Source organism: Paramisgurnus dabryanus, chromosome 19 (assembly GCF_030506205.2).
Source record: "Paramisgurnus dabryanus chromosome 19, PD_genome_1.1, whole genome shotgun sequence".
Lineage (NCBI taxonomy): Eukaryota > Metazoa > Chordata > Actinopteri > Cypriniformes > Cobitidae > Paramisgurnus > Paramisgurnus dabryanus.
In genome coordinates this window covers 13267969-13292612 of record NC_133355.1, presented here as the reverse complement: position 1 = coordinate 13292612, position 24644 = coordinate 13267969, and the positions used below count along the sequence as shown (strand labels likewise).

At 38.8% G+C, this 24644-nt stretch overlaps 1 protein-coding gene across 2 annotated transcripts in view; it reads left to right on the top strand.

The window, feature by feature from the left end:
* The first annotated feature begins 885 nt into the window (after positions 1 to 885).
* The window catches only part of LOC135779425 (ephrin type-A receptor 7), a 172599-nt gene continuing 148840 nt past the window's right edge, over positions 886 to 24644 (top strand). For both annotated transcript variants that reach the window (XM_065290149.2, XM_065290143.2), the window contains exon 1: positions 886 to 1107. In XM_065290149.2, the coding sequence (XP_065146221.1) occupies positions 1029 to 1107 (79 nt within the window). In that variant the 5' untranslated portion in view covers positions 886 to 1028. The remainder of the gene's footprint in view (positions 1108 to 24644) is intronic.

The window sequence follows — 24644 nt, the reverse complement described above, 5'->3', positions numbered from 1 at the left end:
TATTACTAAAACGTAATGCATAATATTAATATTAAAAATAATATTTAATAAAAAATATTTTATTGGCAGCCCCGTCAGTCACAAGATTATTTCCTTTTCATTACATGGGTTTAGGTCAAATGACGTCAAATTGACACTTCCCACGAAATGGTTCCCACAGCTGAAATGACAACTTAATGACAACTTAATATTACAATATTAACCCAATGATTTAAAGTGAAATCACATCCGGTGAGCTCTTTAAAGAGTGATGATCTCGTACCTAAGGAATTCGGGAATGTAGTCAGGCTATAATGTAACACCTTTATTAATCAAGAATTGAAACTGCTTTAAAATGCTTGAATTTGTTGCCTCAAGTTGTTTCTTATTGCAAAGTTAACCAAATATAAGGAGAATGCTTTACAATAAATTATGATACAATAATTTAATTTAAAGCAAAGAAGTAGCCTTCGCCTTTTCTTATATATAAACTGCTTTTAAGATAAAAAAATATTACTTGCATTTGATTCTTAAAACGTAAGTATAACTAAAACGTAATACATAATATTAATATTTAATAAAAAAAAAAATGTTTATTGCCAGCTCCATCATTCACAAGATTATTTACTTATCATTGCGTGGGTTTAGGTCAAATGACGTCAAATCGACACTTCCCACAACGGTACCCACATCTGAAATGACAATTTAAGATTACAATAAATTTACCTGGTGAGTTGGGATTAGATAAATAGTTTATGGTGTACGTATATCGTCCACATTTCTAGGGCGGCAACTTCGTCTGGAGGAATTTTCTTAGGTGTTCTTGTGATTGGTGTCCGACCGTACCGCTTGCCGCGAGCTCACGCGGATTGGAGGTTGGCGCTGTCAATCAATCAGCCTCCACCCGCCTTCTCGCGTTGCCAAATAAGGCGCATAGTACCGCTGTGTGTCACTACTGTAGCTCGTACGGATCCCGTTCATCCCGCACCGTGAGTCAAGCGTGCTCGGCTGCGACATGACCACAGCTCCGCAGACCTGGACATTCAAAGATGGAGCAGTTTAAAGCGATCATTTCGGTGCTTTGGATATTATTGCTCAACAGAAACAAGGAGTCGTGCGCAGAAGAAGGTATGTAGCGTCTTTGTAGTAATTGTTGAGGTAAAATTGTAACTCTCACTGCAGGTGTACTTTCACCTTCCTTTAGTTAGAAGTTAGTAACGGACGCGCAGGGGACAGAATTATTTAAATATTACCGGAGTCCTTGAAGACCGGAGTCTAATATGTGAATAATATGTGAAACCCAGTAATTTAAAGTGAAATCACATCCGGTGAGCTCTTTAAAGAGCGATGATCTCGTACCTAAGGAATCCCGGAGTGTAGTCAGGCTATATGTAACACCTTTAATAATCAAGAGTTGAAACTGATTTAAAATGCTTGAATTTGTTGCCTCAGGATGTTTTATATTGCAAAGTTAACCAAATATAAGGAGAATGCTTTACAATAAATTACGATACAATAATTTAATTTAAAGCAAAGAAGTGTCTTAGCCTTTTCCTATATATATATATATATATATATATATATATATATATGTATATGTGGGTTTTCTTTCTTTTTCTTTATGTTTTTGATGTGTTTCAAAACAAAATAGTTTCTTAGTCTTTTGCTTATACTATATATCCCTATATATTGTATTTGTTGTTTACTTTCTTTTATAAATGTATTGATTTGCCTTTTTTATTTAGTCATTTTAGTCTGTTTATTTTAATATCTAGTCATGTTTAATCCGTTTATTATCTTTTCTTTGAACATTCTTTGTCTTGTCATGTTTAATCTTCATATCAAAGCAACACAGAAGCAGATTTCAGGACATCAGGCTTCCCTATTAGTCCATTTGAGAGTCTGTTGCTCCTGGTGGGAGTGAAAGCTTCAGTAGTTTTGATGCTAGGCGGCACTGCCGCATTACGGGCTCAGGTGAGGTCAACTAAGCATCCTAATCAGTGGCATGGCACAGAGAGGGAACGAACAGATAATAGCTGCGTCCCTTTAGGCTCTTTGGATTCTCTAAAGAAGCCCAGCTGAGCCAGGCAGCTTTTCCTCCCCTACCCGGCGCTCTTATGTGCACATGGCTGAACTCTGCCAGCCCCTGTCCTCTGCTGGAATGCTGGTGGAGTGGATTAGAAACGTTGACTTAATGAATGTTTTGACAGCGATTAATTGCTGTGAAAAAGATGTGTTCGGAAAGACCTTGTGTGGCTGTGGTGATATGGGGGACGTCTGATTGAACTGAATATGTTCTCACTGTACTGAGCACCTCTTTGTCCACAATTACGTCCCGGCCCTGCTGCGACTGCTCTCTTTGTATTCAGCGTGATGTATTCTCTCTGTATTATGTTTGCGGCAGGTGGGCTTCTGACAGGATGGGAATGAGAGCTCTTTGTTGGTTGGTGTTATTGAAGGAATAGTTCATCCAAAAATGAAAATTCTGTCATTGTTCATTCTCGCCCGCCTGTCGTTTTGAGACAGTGTACTGCTGTTTTCCTGTCCGAGACAAAAGGGGAAATTTTTGATGAATTGATACCCAGCTCCTGCCATACAATGACAGTCCGGAGTGACCAAGCCTGTCTTCCCCTATAGGTACAAATACCCTGTAGAATAAGCATTAATGAATAAGCATGACTGTAGCCCTCTCAAGTCTTTAGACAAGTCTACATAATGATTTATTTGATGAACCTACAGTATAGACACATAGGCTGAATCGTTTGTGATTTGTAATAGTTTTAATGATTTATGTGCAAATGGACTAAATCTATAGGATATTTTTATATGTGATAAGATACATATAAGCAAACAGACACATGGGCTGTAAGATTTGTTAATCACACAAAACTATAGACATGCAGTAGAGACTGATGTGATGAATATGTGCAGATGCGCTAAATCTATAGGATATTTTTGTGTGATGAGGCTAAATCTATATGATTCATTAATCACACAAAACTAGAGACATATGGACTGAATCTATACGATGGTTTGAATGATGAGTATGTGCATGGGTGTCAGAACCATTATATGTGGGTGGGACAAAACCCACCCACTTTTTAAGACAGATGATATTAGACCCACCAACTTTTTCTCTAATTTAGCGCATGTCTGTTCACTTGTCTTGTCAGAGCACCATCAGTCAAATCCATTTCACTAGAGGAATTCCTTAATAAATTAAACTCCATTACGGGTTTCAGCTACAGCCTTGACTACCTAAAATCCATTCCACTTGGCTCATTTGGAGTCCATATAAATTTGTTTTGCTACTTTCGCCTGTTGCACTAGAGGTCTGCGTGGGACATTTTTTTTGTCTCTGTCTCGCAAGGTTTGATTCCACCCCACCCGCTCCCTCTTAAAATATCTGCTTACTCTTTGTTTGCCCACTATCAAAAATGTATCTTTCCCCGACAGATCCTGTTAAATTTAGATCTCTTTTCCAGAATCTTACATTTAAATTTCTCTATTTTAAAGAGAGGGAGATTGGGTACTGTATAGCAAATATAAATGTAGGTTATACAAAAATTGTATAAGTTTATCTATATTCGTCTTGTCAAAAAAAAAAAAAAAAAATTAAACATTGTACTGTCAGCAGAGTAAAGAAAAAATGTCCCAGAGAAAAATAAATGAAATATGACATCTGTCACTCAAATTATTAGCAAATGCGAAATGAAATCACCTTTTAAACGAACTCTTTCACCAAAATATTTTAAAGGGGACATATCATGAAAATCTTGACTTTTTCCATGTTTAAGTCCTATTTGGTCCCCAGTGCTTTTATCAACCTAGAAAATGTGAAAAAGATAAACCCAGTAACTTAGTTTTGGCTCTCCAAGCATGTGAAAAAATTGCTAATTGAAATTTAGCTCCTTTTGTGATGTCAGACACTGCCATTTTGTTGCAGAGATCAGCTCATTTGCATTTAAAAGGACACATCCAAAATGGCACATTTTTGCTCACACCTACAAAGTGGCAATTTTAACAAGCTATAATAAATTATCTATATGGTATTTTTAACTAGAACTTCACATACGTACTCTGGAGACACCAAAGATTTATTTGATATCTTAAAAAGTCTTGTGAAATGTTATCTTTAAGCAAAAGAATGTCCTGATGACCACCGTCTCTTCTCGAAAAAACCGACCATGATATGCTCTCTCTTAGGTGCACTCGTGGCAACACTGGGTCGTGCCAGGATCACATAGAATAAAAAAAACATATTTTACTGTCAATGTTGACGTAATGGAGAATAAAGATGTGCAAATCTATAGGATATTTTTATGTGACATATAGGCTTCTTCAAACCACATGTAGTACCTTTTTTACTTTTTGAGCTTGTACAGTACCTGGTTACGATAAACTGCCTTTGTATACACTGAAAATAATTATTTATTTAATTTACTTAATTTTTTAAGGTAAGTGGTTGCAATCAATTTATTTAAGCTACATTTAAACAAAAAAAGATTAGTAAAATAAAATAAAAACTTTGGTTTAAATGTAGCTTAAATAAATTTATTGCAACCACTTGATTGAAATATGAAAAAAAATGAGTAAATTCAATGAATCATTTTTTTCAGTGTAGCAAGAGCTGTATGTAATAATTCTTTTCAAAAATCTCTGCCTTTGTTTTTTTTTTTACAAAAAATAACAGCAGACCAGAAACCATTAACAGTTTTCATTGTTAAGTGAACTATTTCTTTATTTCATTCTCTTATGCTTTTCTAATCACAGGTGTCTTTTCCCATACATTCGGTTGGAGGTGGGGGCTTTTCATTCCCAGCCGTACAGTCTTAACGCACCCTGGCATCTCATTATAGGCTCGTTTACTGTGCTCACCGCAGCCGTTGCGGTTCTTTCAGGCAGGTGCCGGTCACATCAGCGGCTTTGGTCATGCTGCGTTTTGTACTCAGTCGGAGTGCAATTCAGACCATATGAGGGCACTTACCTAGGAAAGCTTTATATGCCTGTCACCTCTGTGTTGGGTTCCATCAATAGACTTCATGCCAAACGGGTCCTGAACGCTGCTCCCTCAGTCGTTGGCAGAAGGTGTAAAATCTGGGTTCAACCAGAGCCTTGAATACGTCTTGTAATCAATCTGGAATTTTAGTTTGTCATTTATTGATTTAAACAAAGACCACTTAGCATGAAAATTCATAGTGCTGTGCTGATTAACAGCATCATTTTTAGCTCCGGTAATGACTTGGGTTCGACTGTCGGAGATCCTCGCCGGCTGAGCGTCTGTTGTTTTTAAGTGGCAACCTTCACCGCACATTCGGGTGATTTGTGGAGTTGGCAGGTGTTATAGTGGCATGCCCTCTCCAGGAGTTTATTAAGTGGTGATTTGCGATGTGTGGACTACATATTTTTAAAAAAGTCCAGTCAGTTGGTTTTCTAAATAAGGCCTTTAGTGCACTGTAAAAAATTGTATCGCTAAGTTAAAACAACATGGTTTAGCAAGTTAATTCAACTTACTATTTTAAGTCTTGATAACTTATAAAAACAAGTTGAAATAGTTTCACTTAATTTGTTAAGCTAAAGTAACATAAAAATATGTTCATTTGACATCACTTATTACAGTGCGCAAACTGTTTAACTGCTGATGCACAGCCCACTTCCAATTCACTATAGCGTCATATAAAAAATATCTAAAGGATAAAACAGGATGAACTTATGTCAAATGTAGAAATAGCTAGTACACCGTCGTAACCATCATGACAATAAGCCATAAATGAGCCCTAGAGAGGAAAAGCTGCAACTTTTATAGTCATAATTACCCATAACACCCTGACATTCATTGTTGCTCGAAACCTGGTAATTAAGTTTGATCTGTTTCCTCACATATTGACAAGAGTCTAGCATTGAGTGAAACGGATCAATGCTGTGTTATTCTCTCCAGCGTAGGAAGAAGGTTCACCAGGACTCATCTGTGTTCCCTGTAAGGGTGGGTTTCTGCTGGATCTGCAGGAATGCCCCAGGAGGTGAAGGTTTATTCTGAGGTTGGTTTTGTGAAGGGGATGGATGGTTTTATTACTGGCAGAATATGGATGTTTCTTGGATGCCACAAAGCTAAATAAAGGTGAAAAATGAAACTCTGTGTTGGATGAACATAGAAAACTACCCGTTAGACGGCTTGATTGTCCTTCAAACTGCATTGTAAAGTTGGTTTCAGGTGTTTATCTTTTTATATCGGTGCAATGTGCCAGACAGCTGGCAGAGAACACGCACCTCTGTGCCTGACCCCTTTTTTGCTGATTTAGTTTTTAAAATGATGTAAGAGCACCTAATACAAGCTTTTCCCCTTTGGACTGTTTGTTCTAATGCTGTCTTAATGTTCTGGATTATGAAGCTCAAATTGTTATATGAATATAAAGGTTGATGAAGAGCACAGGTTTGCTTTTAGGGCTGCTTGGGGTCATTTCATATGCAGAAATTGTACAATATTGCAGATATGTAAGAATCAGAACTCCTGGCTGTTTGAAGGTTTAATTCATTGGGAGCATCAATAAGTAAATGTTGCTTTTTTGTATTTGCAATTAAATGAACTAAGAGTCACTTAATTTCACAGAGATTTTAACACAGAGGTGTGTGATTTTTCTGAGTGTTCAGGGAGGAAAGTAGTTATTGATTTTGTCCAGGGCTATTTAGCTCCAGTCCTGGCAGGTCACTGTCCTGCAGAGTTCAGTTTTAACACGAATCTTGAAACATTTACATTTTAAACACACCTAAACAAGCTAACGAAAGTCCTCAGGATTACTTGAAAATTACAAGCAGATGTCTTTCATTACGGCTGGAACTAAGCAGCAGTGCAGGAGTTGCTCTCAAGGACTGAAGTCGAAGAGCCCTTACTGGCGGTCAGCATGTCTCCAGCCACCCTAATATCCAGACATGAATGTACTTTAGTTTACAACTATTATTGTATTTTCTGATGGAGTTTTACAAAGAGCATTTATTCTCAAAATTATCAAAATAATTCAATTATTTCTATCAAGGATTTTTTCTTTTGGCCCAGTTGGGGAAGTGGTTTAAATTCTTAATTGCCCTCGCAAAATTTTCATGCCCCCACCACAAAGAAGCTTTAAATAAAATTAAAGAGGCCTGATTATTGTTTTTTTATGTAACATTAAATACGGTTATGACACACCTCATTTAAATAAATAAATATTTTTTTTAAGACAATACAAGATTGGGCAAGTGACAGTTTTGTCAACTGCCCCGAGCATTGTTCATGCTGGCCTCGGACCATCTGGTTGTCGAGCCCTGGCCTATAATACTAATAAATTAATTTATTATATTCCAAATCGTCCCATATCTCTAAATATTTCCTGAATTTTGCTCCAGTTAAAGACAGGACATCATGGAGGCAAGTGTTGAAAATGTTAAAATGTCTAATATAAAATATTTGTGTGATTTTTAAATATCCTAAAAGAGTGAAGTATGATAGACACTTAGGGCACTTATAACAATTTACAGCCTTGCCTGAGATGGCTACTCGGTGAGATGTCTGACTCCCCGTCTGTCATGCCAGCGTGACATCGTCTTGGCAACGGCGACGTTGGCCCTTCAGATGCCCATGAAGCAGCACTCCGTTGATGTGCAAAACCCCATTTATCTTTTGAAGAGGCATTTGACCTTTCAAACTCATTAAGCTTGGCACACGCCGGATATGAGCCTTTCTGCGACTTCACCTGCCCCTTTATCATAGCCTAGATGGGAACAATGTTCTCTATCCCTTTCTCCCCACTCTGCTTTGACCAGTGACCTGGAAAATCGCCCGACCTTTTAATGCGTGGTTTCCTGCTGATGAATAAATTCATAAATTGTACGCTTTGGCATGGAGCCTTTACTCAGCCTCCCCAAAGCCAGATCAGGGGTGCGGGTTAAGTGAGCCTCCCAAGATTGCCTCCCAAGATTGCTCCTGCTCACAGTGGTCAGGAAACACTGGTGCTGCTTTACCCAAGAAGTGATTGGGTGAGTTGCTGGATCTGCCATTGTGGAGATTTTTCAATACAGGGTTGGAGTTGTGGCATGGCAGTAAGCGTTTGTCTTTTGACATGTTACCTGAATACCCACTATTTGGGATTGGACACACAGCCTGCAATGTGTACACATCAGGAAATTGAGCCAACAAATTGTTTTCTCATAGAAGATTTGACATTTTTAAGTGTTTTTTTACTGCACAGTATGGCCTGGCACAGCTCACATTTGGGGGGTTTTTCACTGTGTACAGTACTCCATACCTGGTACTTTTTTAGTACTACTTTAGTTCCAGCAAGCGTTACCAATACTAAAATGTGCTATGTGTAAACACTGCAGATCACTCATGGTTCAGAAAGAATCGTAACTTCAAGCCAAGTCATTGATAAATGCAAGATAATCTTGCCCTTGTGTGCCATCAAGCAAACCAAGTGATACGAGTTCCTGAACTTCCTTTTTTAGCAGTGAAAAACATCCACATGCCGAGAGTCAAGAGCACCATTTTATCGGCATGGTCCACTGCTCCTTTGTCGGGCATTTATTTCTGTCACGTTTACGTTTATGACATGGCAGTAGAGACAGCGCAACTATAAAGATAAGTCTATAAGCCCACCTACTTTGAAGCGGTACTAAACAGCTGTGGAAAAGCAAACCGAGCAAAGAATAGTGAGCCCTATCAGATTAGTCGAAGATGCTATTAAAGTCTACACATGTCATTGTTTTTGTTTCGAATAGTTTGAATGTCTTGGCTGCGGTTAGAGATGTTCAGATTACCAGTTTAAAATATCCAACGGTTAGTAAATATTACATCATTTTTAAATTATCGTTTAACCGTGCCAGTGCCACGAAAACCCTAAATTTAAACCCAAAAATCTTTTACGTTTAGGGAAATTTAGTTGTGCCAGTGGCGGCTCGTGGCTGCTCTTCCGAGGGGCGCAAATTCAAAATATGTGTTCGGAGTGTTGTGTGTTGCTTGAGTTTCAAAATATGTGTTTGTTACGTCATGCGAACCATGTGCATCACGTGTCTTGTCAAAATAAGTGTCTGCTGCAAACGCGTCGAAACCGTTTATGATAAAAGAGACGCTCACATTCACAAAATACTCGCAAGACACTCCCTTAACAGTAAACTCTGATTACGCATGATATTATGCGAGTATCTGGTAAATAGGGCTGAACGATACATCGAATTTTCATCGTCAAAACTTTTCAGAATGACACAAGCGCAGCGTGCAGATCATGTGACAATAACCTACTTGTCTAGCGTTTTCCACGCGTTTTTAGGCGCGACATGTGAATGGCCCCTAAAACATGAAAAAATATAAAATATTTATCACAACTCACATCGTCATCGCAACATTAAACAATGTCACCGCACATCGCAACTTTTTCTCATATCGTGCAGCCCTATTGGTAAACATGAGCGTCTCTTTTATCATAAACTCTTTAGACGCGTCTGCAGCAGGCACTTATTTTGACACTACACGTAATGCATATAAGTTCACTTGACGGGCCGAACACATATTTTGAAATACGAACCACACATATGACGGGCTACATGCATGTTGTGACGAGTTTCACATAGTGCGCGTATGTGCACGTGCGCATTAATGCATATAGGTCTTATACATAATTCATACATATATATGAAATATAATAATGTAAACGATATTCGGATTGAAAAACGGCCAATATCTTGCCTCATTGTTTCCGCCCCCAAGCCAGCAGTTGCCTTCCCTTGCAAAAAACGCATTAACTCCGCGTCTGCTGGCTGTTTGCATTAAAAGGAACCTGTAGACATCCCACTGGGCGAGATTGTACTTGATATATTTTTTTATAGTTTGTGATGTGCACACCACCGCAGGGCGCACTTCACCACCCAGGTCACACTTCAGTCGTAGTTTAAAGCTCCTTTCTACGTTTTTCCACGATTGCTGTGAGCGCAGGTGTCGTGAAGCTTATTCATAAAGTACACCTGTTTTTTCACAACATACGCAGACAGATGACTTGTTGATTTGTCCTGTTTTTATATAAAAAAATGTATTTACTCACTTGTGTTTTATCCGAACTAGAATATTTACCTCTCAATAAAACATTAATCACCATGATTAATGTTAATGTTGTTTATTTGATGTTTATGCGATCAAAAGTGCTCTTACATGTAAAATAAATTTAAAATTTGGTTTGCATTAGTACTTTTTTACATTTCTAGAAATTGTTCACAAAACCATGATGATGATAACCGTAGTGATTTTGGTCACTATAAACATGATGTTACAGTTTTTTATACCGTTAAAGTTTCATGTCTAGCTGCAGTCTCGTAGAACTATAAGCTAGAATCTGTACAACCAAATCACATGCTCTCTAATCAGTGGGTGAAGTGTTGAGTGTGTGTGTGTGTGTGTGTGTGTGTGTGTGTGTGTGTGTGTGTGTGTGTGTGTGTGTGTGTACTTCTGTATTCCCTCTGATTGCAATCAAAACAGCCAAGGGAGGTCGGCTTTCAGATGCGATATGTGTGTGTGCGGATATTTCTGTAAATGGTTAACCGCAAACCAAGGTCACCTGGGTCTACAGGAAGTGTGTTATTCTGTTGTCACAAAAAATTACTCTGATTTTCTTCAAACACAAATATGTATTTTCGGTGGAATCTTTATGCAATATGTTAACTTGTGATTCACCCAGAGGCATATAAATCTATGCACGCTTGGAATGGAAACGCTATAGAGATAACAGCTTGATTTATCGGCTTCTTCACTCTTGTTAAGATCTTGTGCATGCTCAGACGTGCACTGTGATTGAGTGTTTAGTAAGGTTTGCGCTCTGTTCGGGGAGTTTATTTCTCTGGGCTCTGAGCTGCGTGTTGATGGATTGATGTATTGTATGATAGTGAGTTTGGGTGCACCAGGTGGCTACAGTTACTAATCTACAAAATCAATCAGTAATGAAAATAAATGAACACGTTTGTCATTATCAATTAGTTTTCTATGCCGTAACAGAAAAAGTTATTGCCAGAATTATTTATCTTTTGGGATTTTGAAGTTTGTGTTGCCTTTGATGATATAATGTGTGGTCAGATGGTCAGTTGGCGAGGTGACGTTGTCCGCTTTCTCATGGCCAGATGGGGACGTTTTCAGGAAGTGCCAGTTTCTCCTCTCAGTACTCGAAGGACTGTCTACCCATACACACACACACTTCTGTTAACGGCTGTGTGTGTGACAGTGTCACCTTTTATTTTTCCTTGTCTCCTAAAGTAATTGTAGATTACTTTACCACTCCTTGAAGGTCAGTTCAGGGACAATTTATCAGACGGAGTGCAAATGAGAAGAAATAGGATTCACCTGGCTGCGCAAGCGTGTGTGTTCGGCTCTGTGTTTGTAAGACTGTTTCTGACCCACTCATTTAGGTGAGCTCATGGACGTGCGTGTTGTATGAATACATTATATGCTGTGGTGAAACCATGTGGGTTTTTGAGGATGACCGATGACACCGTTGACTGTTGCCACAGAACTCTCTTGGTCCACCTAAACCAAGCTCATCAGTATTGAGACCATAAAGTGCTGATTTAAATAGAGAGTTTATCCAAAAATTAACATTCTGTCAACAGGAGATATATTGCAGAATGTTCATAGTACTTTTCTTCATAATGTGGTTTAGAAGACATACAATATATAGTGCACAAAATATAGCAATTTATCTGGACTTATTTTTTGAAGTATTTGTAGAGATTAATAGCCTCATTCCCTGTTTATTTTACAGTGTAACATTTTGTCTTCCATACTGGTTTGGAAGGACATCAATAACTGATGACAGGATTTTTAGTTTTGGACTGTTTACCTTTATGTGTGCTTGTTAAACCCTGTTGATTTTTTTGGGAACTTCGCAAGAGGTATTCTTATAAAACCAGCTTTAAACATACATCTCAGTGGGAAACAAAAGATGCAAATCAATGGCACAAAAGGCCAAGCTGAAGGCAATGCAAATAAAAGCACAGGGACATGTTTAGGAGAAAATCGTTGGGGATTATTGATGGGCATGCCTTGTGTTAGGTCATTTTAGTAACAGTTTAATCAAGGATTATTTGAATGCTGTGTTTTGAGCTTGCTGAAATGTAGCCTTTGGCTTTGAGGTCCTATAATTGAACGTCGTTTCACCATTGAGGGGAAAATAAATGATTCTGCTGAATCAAAGTGTAACACATATATTAGAGCCTGAATACTTCAATACTAAAACAAAGCTGTGAAATGCCATTGCATCTATAAATAATATACTGAATAAGGGCTTAGAAAATGCTGATGTTTACTATGCGAGTATGCTGTCGCATTACTCATAAATCTGTATGGTGAACCTTTATGTCAAATGACAATGTGTACAAAATTATTAGGGGTGCTTGTTTAAAGAGACAGTTCACTTAAAAATGACCTGAATGAGTTTCTTTATTCTGTTGAACACAAAGAAGGTGTTTTGATAAATGATGATGGAAACCATAATATGATATGGAAGTCAATGGTTTATTGACTTTTATCAAAATTTCTAGTCTAGAAAGTCTAAAACAACATGAGGGTGAGTAAATGATGACAGAATTTTCATCCCTTTAATGCAAAATTAACTATTTATTTTATTGCTTAGGGTTAGAAATGTATACACATCCACTAAACCTTAGGTATAAATTACTTTATACGGTTTGTTGAAGAGACTGTGTGATTAAATTACTTTTGCAGGGTTTTTTATTAGCACTAAAAGGGGGACCAGACCATATCCATTGAAGATGGAGTTTGTAACCTAGCCACCCTCCTAAACACAATAGCAAACACATAGCAATTCCCTAAACCACCCATAACCTGCTAATAATGTGCCAGTGATTTAGGCATTTAGCAGATGCTTTTATCCAAAGCGACTTACAAAAACCTAACCTTTTGCTTTTGCCCCGTTCAGACCACCAGAGACTTTCTTGCTCTGTTTCACCCGCCTCTTTCAGTGAGGTCATTAGGAGGCATTTCTAATTCTGACTGTCATAACAAATGAGTACCGTCCACTGCAGTAGATGAAGAAAGACGGATTACATGAGCTCCACTGCTTCACTCACATTGGTGGTCGCTCCTAAAAAAAGGCTCATCATTTGAAAAACGCTTTTAGAAAAGAGAGTCGGTCCGACTAACAAAACGCACTTGTAGCCAATCAGCAGTAAGGGGCGTGTCTACTAACCGACATTGTTGAATGGGTTGCGTATTTGTGGGGCGGGTCTTTCAACAGAAGGTCCAGATTCTGTTTGGGTAGGGGCGTGTTTGTATAGGTGATTTCAAATATCAACATTGGCTTTCAGAGATCATGGACCCTGCATTTAAACTTTTCTCAACTTTGTTGTGCCGCTGTACATCCCTGCTTCCTGTTGCCAATGGTCACTTTTTCCGGAAGTTGCCAAGGTTCCATATTTCGCTCTGCTACGGCACCATTTAAAAAATATATAAAAATGTATTACGTGACACTAAACATACAGTACCAAGACACATCAATCCACATGTGCAGAAATGCTTTATCCTTTATTTACACAGTGCTGCCTGCTATCATTTAATAAAAAAAATTATTCCCATAAAATGTTATAATAAAGTATTTAATATATAGTATATTTTCTATTGGATCAGCTATGTCTGGCTCTCTCTCAAATGTTTTTTTTTCTGTCAGCCCAGCTGACATTATCCTAACATAGTTCATTAATACTCTGCTCACTAGTAAGGTTTAATCGTAGCCGCTGTACTTTGCAATATTTTATGTCCTCTGATATCTCTGTGCTTTTGCTTGTTTTATTAATGTAAAGCTGCTTTGTAACACTTAAACTATTGTGAAAAGCACTATACAAATAGAATTGAATTGAATCATGCACATAGACTTCATTCTGCACGATTTTATTCAGCCGGAGTTGTTTAGAAGAGTGCAGTAGTTGAGAATGCTGTTTAATAGTGCACAGACTGCAAAGAGTAATGGTTTAAACCATCCCCAGCCCAAATATCCAAATATAATAAAACCACCTTCCTCCAATCAGCATTCCTATCCCCACACTCCTATCCATTACCTTAGCACTTCCCAATAGTCTCTCTCAGAAATCCCATTTCTGCTTTGTGATTTTTAGAGTCTCCTGAGTTTTGGAATTTGGAAATTTTTTTTTTTTGGACTGGCTAAACATTAGCAGGCTTTCCATTTTAAACATGGATGTGCACATGTAAGGACTTTTGCTTAGTGCAACCCACTTTTTGACATTCCAAACTTGTTTGAGTTGCGTTCAAGTGCTGCCCATCCGCAGACCGAGCTGCTAGAGAACTAACAGTGCATTTGCATTTTAATTTGCATTCAATCACCAATGTGTGCGAGAGTATGTTGTTTATGGGTATGTTTGCATTTATGGTGTCTATTATGTGTTTTATTCTTTTTCCAACTTTTTTTTTTTTTTTAGAGATTCAATTTTAATCTGCGCATTTGGCTTGAGTGTCAATTATCCTCCTCCCCTTTGTTTTTATATTCTGTATTTTACATTTCCTCCAACACATAGATTGAATGAATGACATTCTGACTGCAGTAGATGCTCAGATTTTTTTCTTGCACCCGTCCTCATTTTACACAGGCAGCTGACAAGTTTTTGCAATAGATCCCCTCTTTCCTCTTATTTCTGCAGTATCACCTTTACTCCATCCCATTCTGTCTTTCACTATACAGTACTGCTTCTCTCACATAGGGCGCCAATCCTAAGCAGGCTGCTGGGGTCTGGGGCGTGTGGATGATTGGCAGTGGTGAAATGGAGAGAGACCTCCTCTCTCTGTGCTTTGATTAAACTCTCTGAGATCTGTCCATTAGTTTATAGGCTTCTTCAGAGGAGGTGCGGGCTGGTTGATATTAGGGTGCCAGAGGAACCAGGGTTAGGACCCATTCCTTTTCACTCACTGTGACGCCTGTCACATTTTTCATTTCATCCTCCTAAATGGTTTCGCCCTTCTTCCTTCCCTCCAACCTGAAATTTAAATGTGTGCGGTCTTGCCTCTGTACTAGATGGGAAGGTGGAAGTGCTTTATGACCTTCTCTGTGGCTAAATTACTCATCAAAAGTCTTAACAGAGGTTGAGCGTGGAAAGTGGGCTTCAGATCATATTTCTCATGTCACCTTTGATTAACATTTCCTTTATGGTGAATGCATCTGAAAGATCATTTCCCCACCAAAAGGAAGTCGGTTTGTTATTGGTTTAATGGTAGTAGTTTGATGGGAACGCCAGTTGTTTTCTGATCTAATCATTGGTGGTCTCTTGTCTCATCTGTATGTAAGTTTTTTAAAGTCAGATCTGAACAGTATGTATATTAAATACAAATTCATTGTTTGAGTGAATTTTCCTTTAAAGGGACACTCCACTTATGCAAATGAAAATATGCAAATTTTTCAGCTCCTGTAGAAAAAAAACATTTGATTTTTACCTTTTTTGAAACCATTCAGCTGATCTCCAGGTCTGGCGGTAACCTCATTCACACAGACCTCTGGTCCCAGAAAATACCCGTAAAATTGCCAGACAAGCGTCTGTGTGAACAAAAACTCGTTCCGTTAATCTTCTGGGATCGTTGCCGGAAAGAGGACCTAGTAAGATACGCGGGTAACCCTCTGTGTGAACAAGAATGCCATAAAGGGCGTGTCGAAGTGAGGACGCGCGCGTCATCATCACAACACAAGTTATGGTTCAGCTCCTTACAATGAGAGATAACATGTATATAAACATTCACCACGAGAAATGTTGCAAACTAGATTGAAGCAGTTATCAGGAAATGATATATGAGACGCATAAACAATGACGCACGTGCCGTAGTGAGGACGCGCGTGTCATGGCAACATGAAGTTGGTTCAACTAATCAGGGATTTACAACATTCACTACGAGAAATGTCAGCATACTAGACTGAAGCGGATATCAGGTAAGTTAGCTCGTTACTTACTGCGTTGAAACGGAGATAATTCAGCAGCATAAAAGAATATCGCGTCACGTGCTCATTTGAGCTATAATAAACGAAAATACCCGCGTGTCATCCCAACGAGATATATTGTTCAGCTCCTCAAAATGCGGGTTTTAAATGCATATAAACAATCACGATGAGAAATGTCTGAAAACTGTATCAAAGCAGAAATCAGGGAGCTTGTCAAATATCCACTCTGAAGCTGAGATCATTCACCAGAATAGAACTGTGCATTCACGCGCTCCTTTATAGTCTTATCATAAACAAAAATGCACGCGAGTTGTTTCTGGAGAGAGAAATAATAAATAATATGCAAACTTCAGACGCTGCGTAGAAGAGAGGGCGGGACTTTCAACATGTCACGTGTCTTTCCGGGACCATCAGATGCCGTGTAATCTTGGCAGTGTGAACGAACAAAAACTCTAACTATTCCGGAAAAATCCAGGATGCATTTTACGTGTATTTTACGGAATTTCTGTATGAAAAGGGCTAGTACCACTTTTAGCATAGCTTAGCATAATCCATTGAATCTGATTAGACCATTTGCATCGCGCTAAAAAATAATACTTTGGATATTTTTCCTATTTAAAACTTGACTCTTCTGTAGTTACATAGTGTACAAAGTGGTAAAAATCAAATGTTTAACCCTAGGGGAGCTGGAAAATGCGTATATTTTCAAAAAAGTGAAGTGTCCCTTTAAGTACTTTATCACGTCATTGTATGTCTTCAATTATCAGAATTGTTCATATAAAATCTGATGTGTTGTTTTTACTAAATGATGATTCACTATATACAGTACTATGTACAGTATTAAATAATGTATGAGTGAAAGAGTCTATGGGTTTAGACATGCATGAATGCATTTAAATGGTTTTGGCTGTCATGTTCTTCTACCATATGTACCGAGCAAGTTCAGCACTGCAGCAGAATGTAGGAATGGACATGAGCAGAAGCAAAAATTTCAAGTTTTTTCTTCTTTCTTACTACACTGACAGCTGCTCTCAGTAATTGTATGCGAAAGTTTCTTACATCATTACTATAGCAACCGATGTAGATATTGACTGCACTGTCTGAACACCACATCAGATTTCATCACTTGCAAAATGACAGTCAGTCCTAAAAATCAGATTGGAAAGCCAAATCGGATTTGAAAACCAAATCAGATTTGTGTGCAGTGTGAACAAAGCCAAAGTGGCTTCATTGGATCTGATGGCGAACCATAATGGTTGTGTTGCAATGTTCTGCCCATTTCTCCCATCATTTCAGATCCATACTTGACTCAGGTGGTTTTGATCGCCTCCACCAATGCTGCAAGGAAGCACTGGCTTCGATTAGGCTAAAATTAATGCGAGGTCTTCAGGTGATGACCTTTGCCTTGGTTAAAAGCAATAATCAATACAACACATCCTGCATAGTCGGTAAACTGCTGCAAAATAAAACACATCGGGTTTTGAAGCCAAGCTTTAGTTAAATTCATTCCTTTTGATCAAATGAGTTTCCCCAGGTTCATCTAACGCCGCACTTTAACTTGCTTTAGAGCTTTAACTCCCTGGATAATAAATATGTTGTTTATTTGTTTGTTTATTCCTAACGCTATTCCAGCATCTATGGCAATAGTGAGAACTGGCAAATCCATACACAAGTTGATTCGTAAACATGTTGCGGGAGGGGCAATTTAGCATCTCCAGTTCACCTAACCTGCTTTTTTGGCCTATGGAAGGAAAGTACCCGGAATAAACCCATGCTGAGAAAGGGAGAGTATGCAAACTCCCTCCTACTTTTTATAATAGCATATTTACTAAATGCATAGTATGCACAATTTCCTGTATGCATTGAATACACAGATGACCTACTAAATTTGGATGACATAACACATTGTTTATAATACTGCACATTTTCCAGAATGCAATATGCTCACCGTGACCTTTCTTTCTAAAGCCCGGGATACACTGCACGATTATTGGCTATCCCAGACGAAAGCTATCGTGAAACAATCTTCGCGATTTCTGCGATTGTGGCTCTTCATCGGTGGTCCTATGTCGTACAATGAGAGAGGTTCAAAGATGGCCGTTATCCCAGTCTTGCGTCCATAGATAGCATACGATAGTTTTCTGACAGTGTCAAAAATTCGGCATGCTCACCGCACAGTGTGTTTGCTGCTACGACCTGTGCGCCGGTATTTGTTTACCACAAGCCGTGCTGGTGATATTGCGCAACGTGTGACGTGTGCTGCCGCCGAAGCTTCCATGTCATCGTACAGTCTACATGCCTTTCGTATCCGAGTTTAAACTATACATGTAGCATAGTGTGATAAGGTAATGATCTTATAGGAGGGCAAAAATCGTGCAGTGTATTCCGGGCTTAAAGTGATGAAGTCATGTGATGCAGTCAACAATGTAGCATGCTATTATTTCAAACGTTCAGCTTTGGACAATGGTTGTATTTGTATTAAAGTATGCACATGTGTAATTCTGTTATGATTCAGTTACTACAGCTCAGAGTGAAACTGTGTCTATTATTTATGAAAAAATAGTGAATGCATATAAGCCATCGACCCAGAATTAGACTTGTCCTTTTAACATCCTTGCAGTAAACGCAGGCACTGTGGCTAGATCAACAGACCTCTGGACAGAGCCAATAATACCCAACTAATTAAACCCAAACAAGCTGAAGGAAGCCATTCTGCACCTGATTTGCATAATTAGTAGGAATTTTTCCATTTTTTTCCAAGCGTTTTGTGGATTAATATGCTTAAATTATCCGGCTTAGGGACAAGTAAATAAACAATCATGGAATAAATGAATCGAGACAATGTGAGACAGGAGCGATGAGATCCGACAATCGAACAAATGATAGCCAAAAGCAGCATTTTCAAATGGTTGGGGAGGCTTTAGTTATAAGACTCCAGCTTTACTTCTATACACCATATTCAAAGCAAAACTACATTTTGTGCTTATTTCAGTCATTTTACATTTAAAATGATAAAATTGTCAGTATCTTATCGATATAGGTAGACGCATTCTAAGTAATCTTGTATAAGTAGTAATATAAAAGTAAGTATTATCTGCTGTTTGTGATGGCATTTTTGTTTTCTACCTGTCTCCACAATACAGCAGCAGCCAAAACAGACTTCAGATCAGTATCTCATCTGGTGCATTGCGACCTAAATCAAGGCAGGAAGCATAGGTGATGTTCCAAGGTCAGATCTTAAAGTGACTCTGCAGCCGGGATGGATGAGTTGCCATCCGTTACAGCTGAAATATCTCCCCTGCCATCTATCCACTGAGCGCACGTAGGCGAGGACAAGCCCTCCATACGTTCCTCCCTCCATCTTTTTGAGGTTTAACAGACGCAGACCTGTTATTCTAACTCATCGACTCGCCTGCCCGTATTCTTTTTACAAGCTTGCCTGTTGATTGATCGGCTGTCTAGAATATGGATCTCACGGTTGCGCGACGTGCTGTATTGACGGATAGTTGGTCGGGCTTCGCTCCCTCTCGACCCTGGGCCCCTCCTCCCTCTCTCTCCGTCTTTCTCTATCTCTGTCTCACACGCACACCTTTGACTTCGCTTCATTCATCAGTTGGGTGGAGATCAATATGTGTAGTGATAATGGAAGGGGAGAGCTGGTGATCATATGTGCCTGTGATATGACATGATGAGTGAGGCTGAGGGGCTGTGATAATTATCTGAATGGTTGGCTGGACAACAAGCTCAGCTTGGTTTGACAATCCTCCTTCTGTTTTTCCTTTTTAAAGGGATAGTTCACCCAAAAATGAAAATAATGTCATTAATGACTCACCCTCAAACTCCAAACTCGTAAGACCTCCATTCATCTTCAGAACACAGTTTGTTTGACCCTTCATTGAAAATCTATGTACGGTATACTGTCCATGTCCAGAAAGGTAATAAAAACATCATCAAAGTAGTCCATGTGACATCAGAGGGTCAGTTAGAATGTGTTGAAGCATCGAAAATAAATTTTGGTCCAAAAATAACAGAAATTACGACTTTATTCAGCATTGTCTTCTCTGACGCGGCTGACGTGTTATCTGGTGCGCCCCAGCTGCACCCGGGCTTCATTTGCAGTTTGAGGGAGACGCACGCTGTAAGTTTAAAAAAAAACCAAACGTGTCTGAGGATAATAGAGATCGACCAATATATCTGTTTTCCGATATTTTCCCCGATATTTGAGCATTTTCCGATGATCGGATATCGGTTTTGTAATATCGGATTGACCGATAAACGAGAGAATTGAGAATTGCGCGCTGAATGCATCTGAGGAGAGGAGCTCACAGCAGCAGCAGCGTGCACAGAAAATATGACGGCGGAGTGACGCGACTTCATTAAAAGGTCTTTGAGTATACTTACTTTGCATATGAGGCATTTATAACACATCTTATTTGTGCATTAATGTATGTTATGTTAAATAAGTTGATATATTAAAAGCAGCTTGTCCAAGAATAGAGACGAACTCACAGAGTCACGCTGATCCATCAAATCCGGTCCCAATAACGACGTAGCTTTGCATGAATAAAACAACCATGAATTAATGCTTTGTGGAATTAAAAACGCTAAATTAAATTCGTTTTTCTTTTATTTATGCTTATCATTAGCATCGTAAAATCACGTTCATATTGCTGTTCACTTAAGTTACTGGGGTTGAAGTTATATTAACATTTCCCAGATAAACATTATTTTGCTTGAATATCTGAATAAATGTCTGTGGATATTAAATAATTATTTATTACCTCCGCAAGCGGTCACAGTTTGATACAGTTAATGCGCGAGTAAATGCATAAATAAACAGCGCTGTGAACAGCCATTTCATAAACTATAACAACAAAATATTAATTATTCTGACATCAAACAACGTTACCAGTTAAGAAATACAATGATATATAAGCCGTTTTGTTTGTAACTTTCCTGAATGTAGTGTTCCAGTCTGTGATATTATTTGTAAAATTTCTTTGCTAACTATTGGTTGGATTGCTGAAGGCTACAGGTTGCTGGTCAAGATAAAGATATTATATCCCAAAAAAGGCACTTAATCCACCTGTTTTACTCTATAAACTATGTAGAATATGCAGCCAACTCCGCTATACTTTTCTCTCTCTCCCGCTCCGTTACCTGGAAACCGCAGCGCGAACTTTGGATCAGTCCATTTCTGACGAAATGATAGGGGTGTTTGGAATGGTCCATGTATTGGGAATATAGTTTCTACATTATTCATTAAATGAATATTGTTCTTCACTCTTTCAGACCCCTCTATTTATGACTTTGTATGCAAAGAGGGAGTGATTGTGATGATTATTATTATTATTATAAGGGTTTGTTCAGTTCAGTCGTGTTGTAGTTATTATGTCAAAATCACAAGTATAACAGTTAATAAAAATTGGTTCAGCATATCGGTTATCGGGCACATAAGCATCTAAATATTTGTTATCGGTATCGGTTTACAAAAATGAGTATCGGTCGATCTCTAGAGCAGGGGTTTTCAAACTTTTTGTGTGTGTGGACCACTATTTGTAATCAAGAATTTTCGCGGACCACCTCATAATACTTATTATAAAATATGTCTACACAAAGTCCTGAATTAATCTGCACATCTAAATAGTCTTACTAGCACTAAAACTATAACTGGTCATCACTCCTTATATCATAATTATTTATATACATATTCTTAGTGTTGGGAAAGTTCACTTTCTACATGAACTAGTTTAGTTCACAGTTCACAAATTTTAAAATGAACTAGTTCAGTTCATAGTTAATATTTATAAATGTTAAACTAGGTCACAATTCCAAAAATGAACTAATTTATAGTTATTTTTCCCATATTATTTTTTTTTAAATGATTGCCATTATAGCCCATATAGAACCACCACAGACAGCAATTATTTGATCAGTTTTAACACTGAAGCTAAATGCGTCAGATTTCATCTTCATGTCCAACTTTAAATCCTTATCCAACCAGGGTTTACATTAGCATTGACTGTCTTTTAATTTTTGTATTTGCTTACACATACCTTGTCCTTGAAAGGCTAGCTGGGTGGGGGTCGCAACCCGGGCGAGAAGCGCTGCGAGGCATTGCGTGTATGACAACTCGCAGGTATTGCACACCACACGTGCACGTTAAATAGCGTGAGCTTAGTCAAAGTCTATTTCAAGATCCGGAATATGCGTTAGTAGCCTATGTTAATCGTTAACGATTTAGGACAAATATAATGTTATTTAATGTTAAACTATTTGAGTTGCGCGGCAGGAATTTCAGGCATTTCAACAGCGTCTGTGTTGTTGTGATGACGCATGCAGCGTGACTGGTGAACACCAAGTGGTGGCGGTGTTGCCAGATTGGGTGTTTTTTCCGCTACACATTAAGGCCTGTTTACAGTGTGTTTTAGTCGGGTTTTCGCCTGGAAGAATATACAAATCTGGCACCCTATTGAACGACGTTAAACTGAGAGAGCGTGCCGTTCACAGGCACCAGAATGAATGAGTTCACAGTAACGTTTATTAGGCAGCAGTACAAGTTTGTTAAAATATACATATTCTTATTTTGCCTTTTCACGGACCACCTGCAGTACCCTCACGGACCACTAGTGGTCCGCGGACCACAGTTTGGGAATGGCCGCTCTAGAGGATAACACGTCATCTGCAACACTGCAGTGATGTGACTTTAGTCTCGTGCATGCGCTTCACAACAGAAGCGGAAGAGCAAACATTGCAGAATAAAGTCGTAATTTTTGTTATTTTTTGACCAATGTGTATTTTCGATGCTTCAACACATTCTAACTGACCCACTGATGTCACATGGACTACTTTGATGATGTTTTTATTACCTTTCTGGACATGGACAGTATACCATACGTAGATTTTCATTGAAGGGTCAACAAGCTCTTGGACTAAACATAAAACATCTTAAACTGTGCTTCAAAGATGAACGGAGGTCTTACGAGTTTGGAACGACATGAGAGTGAGTCATTAATGACATTATTTTCATTTTTGGGTGAACTATCCTTTAATATTTCTTAAAAATTAAGTATTGTGTATTGAAATGACTCACAAGCCTTGTTTTTGAAACGTCTGACAGTGCTTGACATGCCACCGAAATTGTTAGGGATTTATTTTCCATTCAATCCGGTGCGGTACAATCAGGCCTTGGACTTTCATTAAAAGTGCCATACTGTAAACAAACCACAGCTTGAGTCAAAAGCGTTCTCTGATAGGTTGTATTGAACTTGCTGTATTCCTTCAATCATTCTGCTCATTCAGCCCAGATACTCTTGTTTTAAAGCATGCTTGTCTCCTTGTAAGTCGCTTTGAGTAGATGAATTAATGTAAATGGTCGCTGTTTGCTTTATTGTGAATAAAATAGACACGCACATACAGAGAGATGTTATAGATGAAGTCACGGCGCATTCACACGGGTCGTAAGCGTTGACGCTTCCCATTCACTTTTAATGGATGACGTCAAGCATTGGCGAACTGAATTGTGGATCCGTCTGTGCCGCGTCAGTGCCGTTGCTCGCGGCAGAAGTTGAACATTTCTCAACTTTTCAAGCGGCAACGCGTGCGTCAGCCAATCATATCGCCTTATGCAAATAACCTAGGCAGAGCCAGCCAATTACGTTTATGGTAGACCGGAGCTTGTGTTGCGGCCTCAGTGATTGGCTGTTAGCCACGCTTCAGACAAGCCTTCCGTTAAGCGTTAACGCTTACGCCCCGTGTGAATGCGCCGTTAGAGAAACAGCAGTCTGTCCTTCACCGACAGTATAGAGTGGCAGTAGCCCACCCCGTTAAAAACATCCATGTGGGCAGGATTGCGCAAATAGTGCTTGAATGGGGCGTAGAGGACTAAAGAAAAGAATTCAAGCTGCATCCTCACTGTGTCTTTAATGACGTGTCTGTAATTGGACATTTAGAGAGTTGGGGAGGAGAAGATACAAGGGCAGGAAAGTCGTCGTCTTTGAGGATGAGTGAAAGAGACAGGTGGGAGTGCTGGAGAGAGGAGCGGCCCTCCTACTGTCAGGGGCTGTGAAAGGAGGCAATGTGGTAATGTGGTGTGAATCAGAGTCTAATTTGATCTAAAGTGGATTCCTAAATTGAGAGAGAGGAAGAAAGTCATCACAAAACTGCCCCCCCCAGTCTCTCTCTCTCTCTCTCTCTCTCTCTCTCTCTCTCTCTCTCTCTCTCTCGTAACCATGCTCTCCCCTTTTAATACAAAAAATGCTCATTAACAAAGACAGAGAGAGATTAAGAGATGGGGAAGAGTTATACTTTTATACTGACCTTAATTATTTACCTTCCCCATTTCATTGTTATCATGATCTAACCAAATTATATTTGTTTCCACTAAGTTCCCCATTCACTTTGTCCTACAGCAGTCCCACACTGTAATACAGCACTGTTATCTAACGCAGTCAAACTTACGTCAGTCACAAAATTGTTGACAGCAGTCAACGAAATTTAATTTGCTTGACTTGAACCAAAAAATCTGTACTTTAAGTGTCTAATACAAAGAAATGCTGCAGAAACTTCTGTGTTATAGTCGATACTTCAGTCTTGTCTCGTGCACAAACAAATCAGTCTAAATAATAGATGTTTTTGTTCAACTTCTCCAGAGAAAATTGAAGTCCCACAACAGTACGGCTTTAATTATAGAAGGGTCTTTAA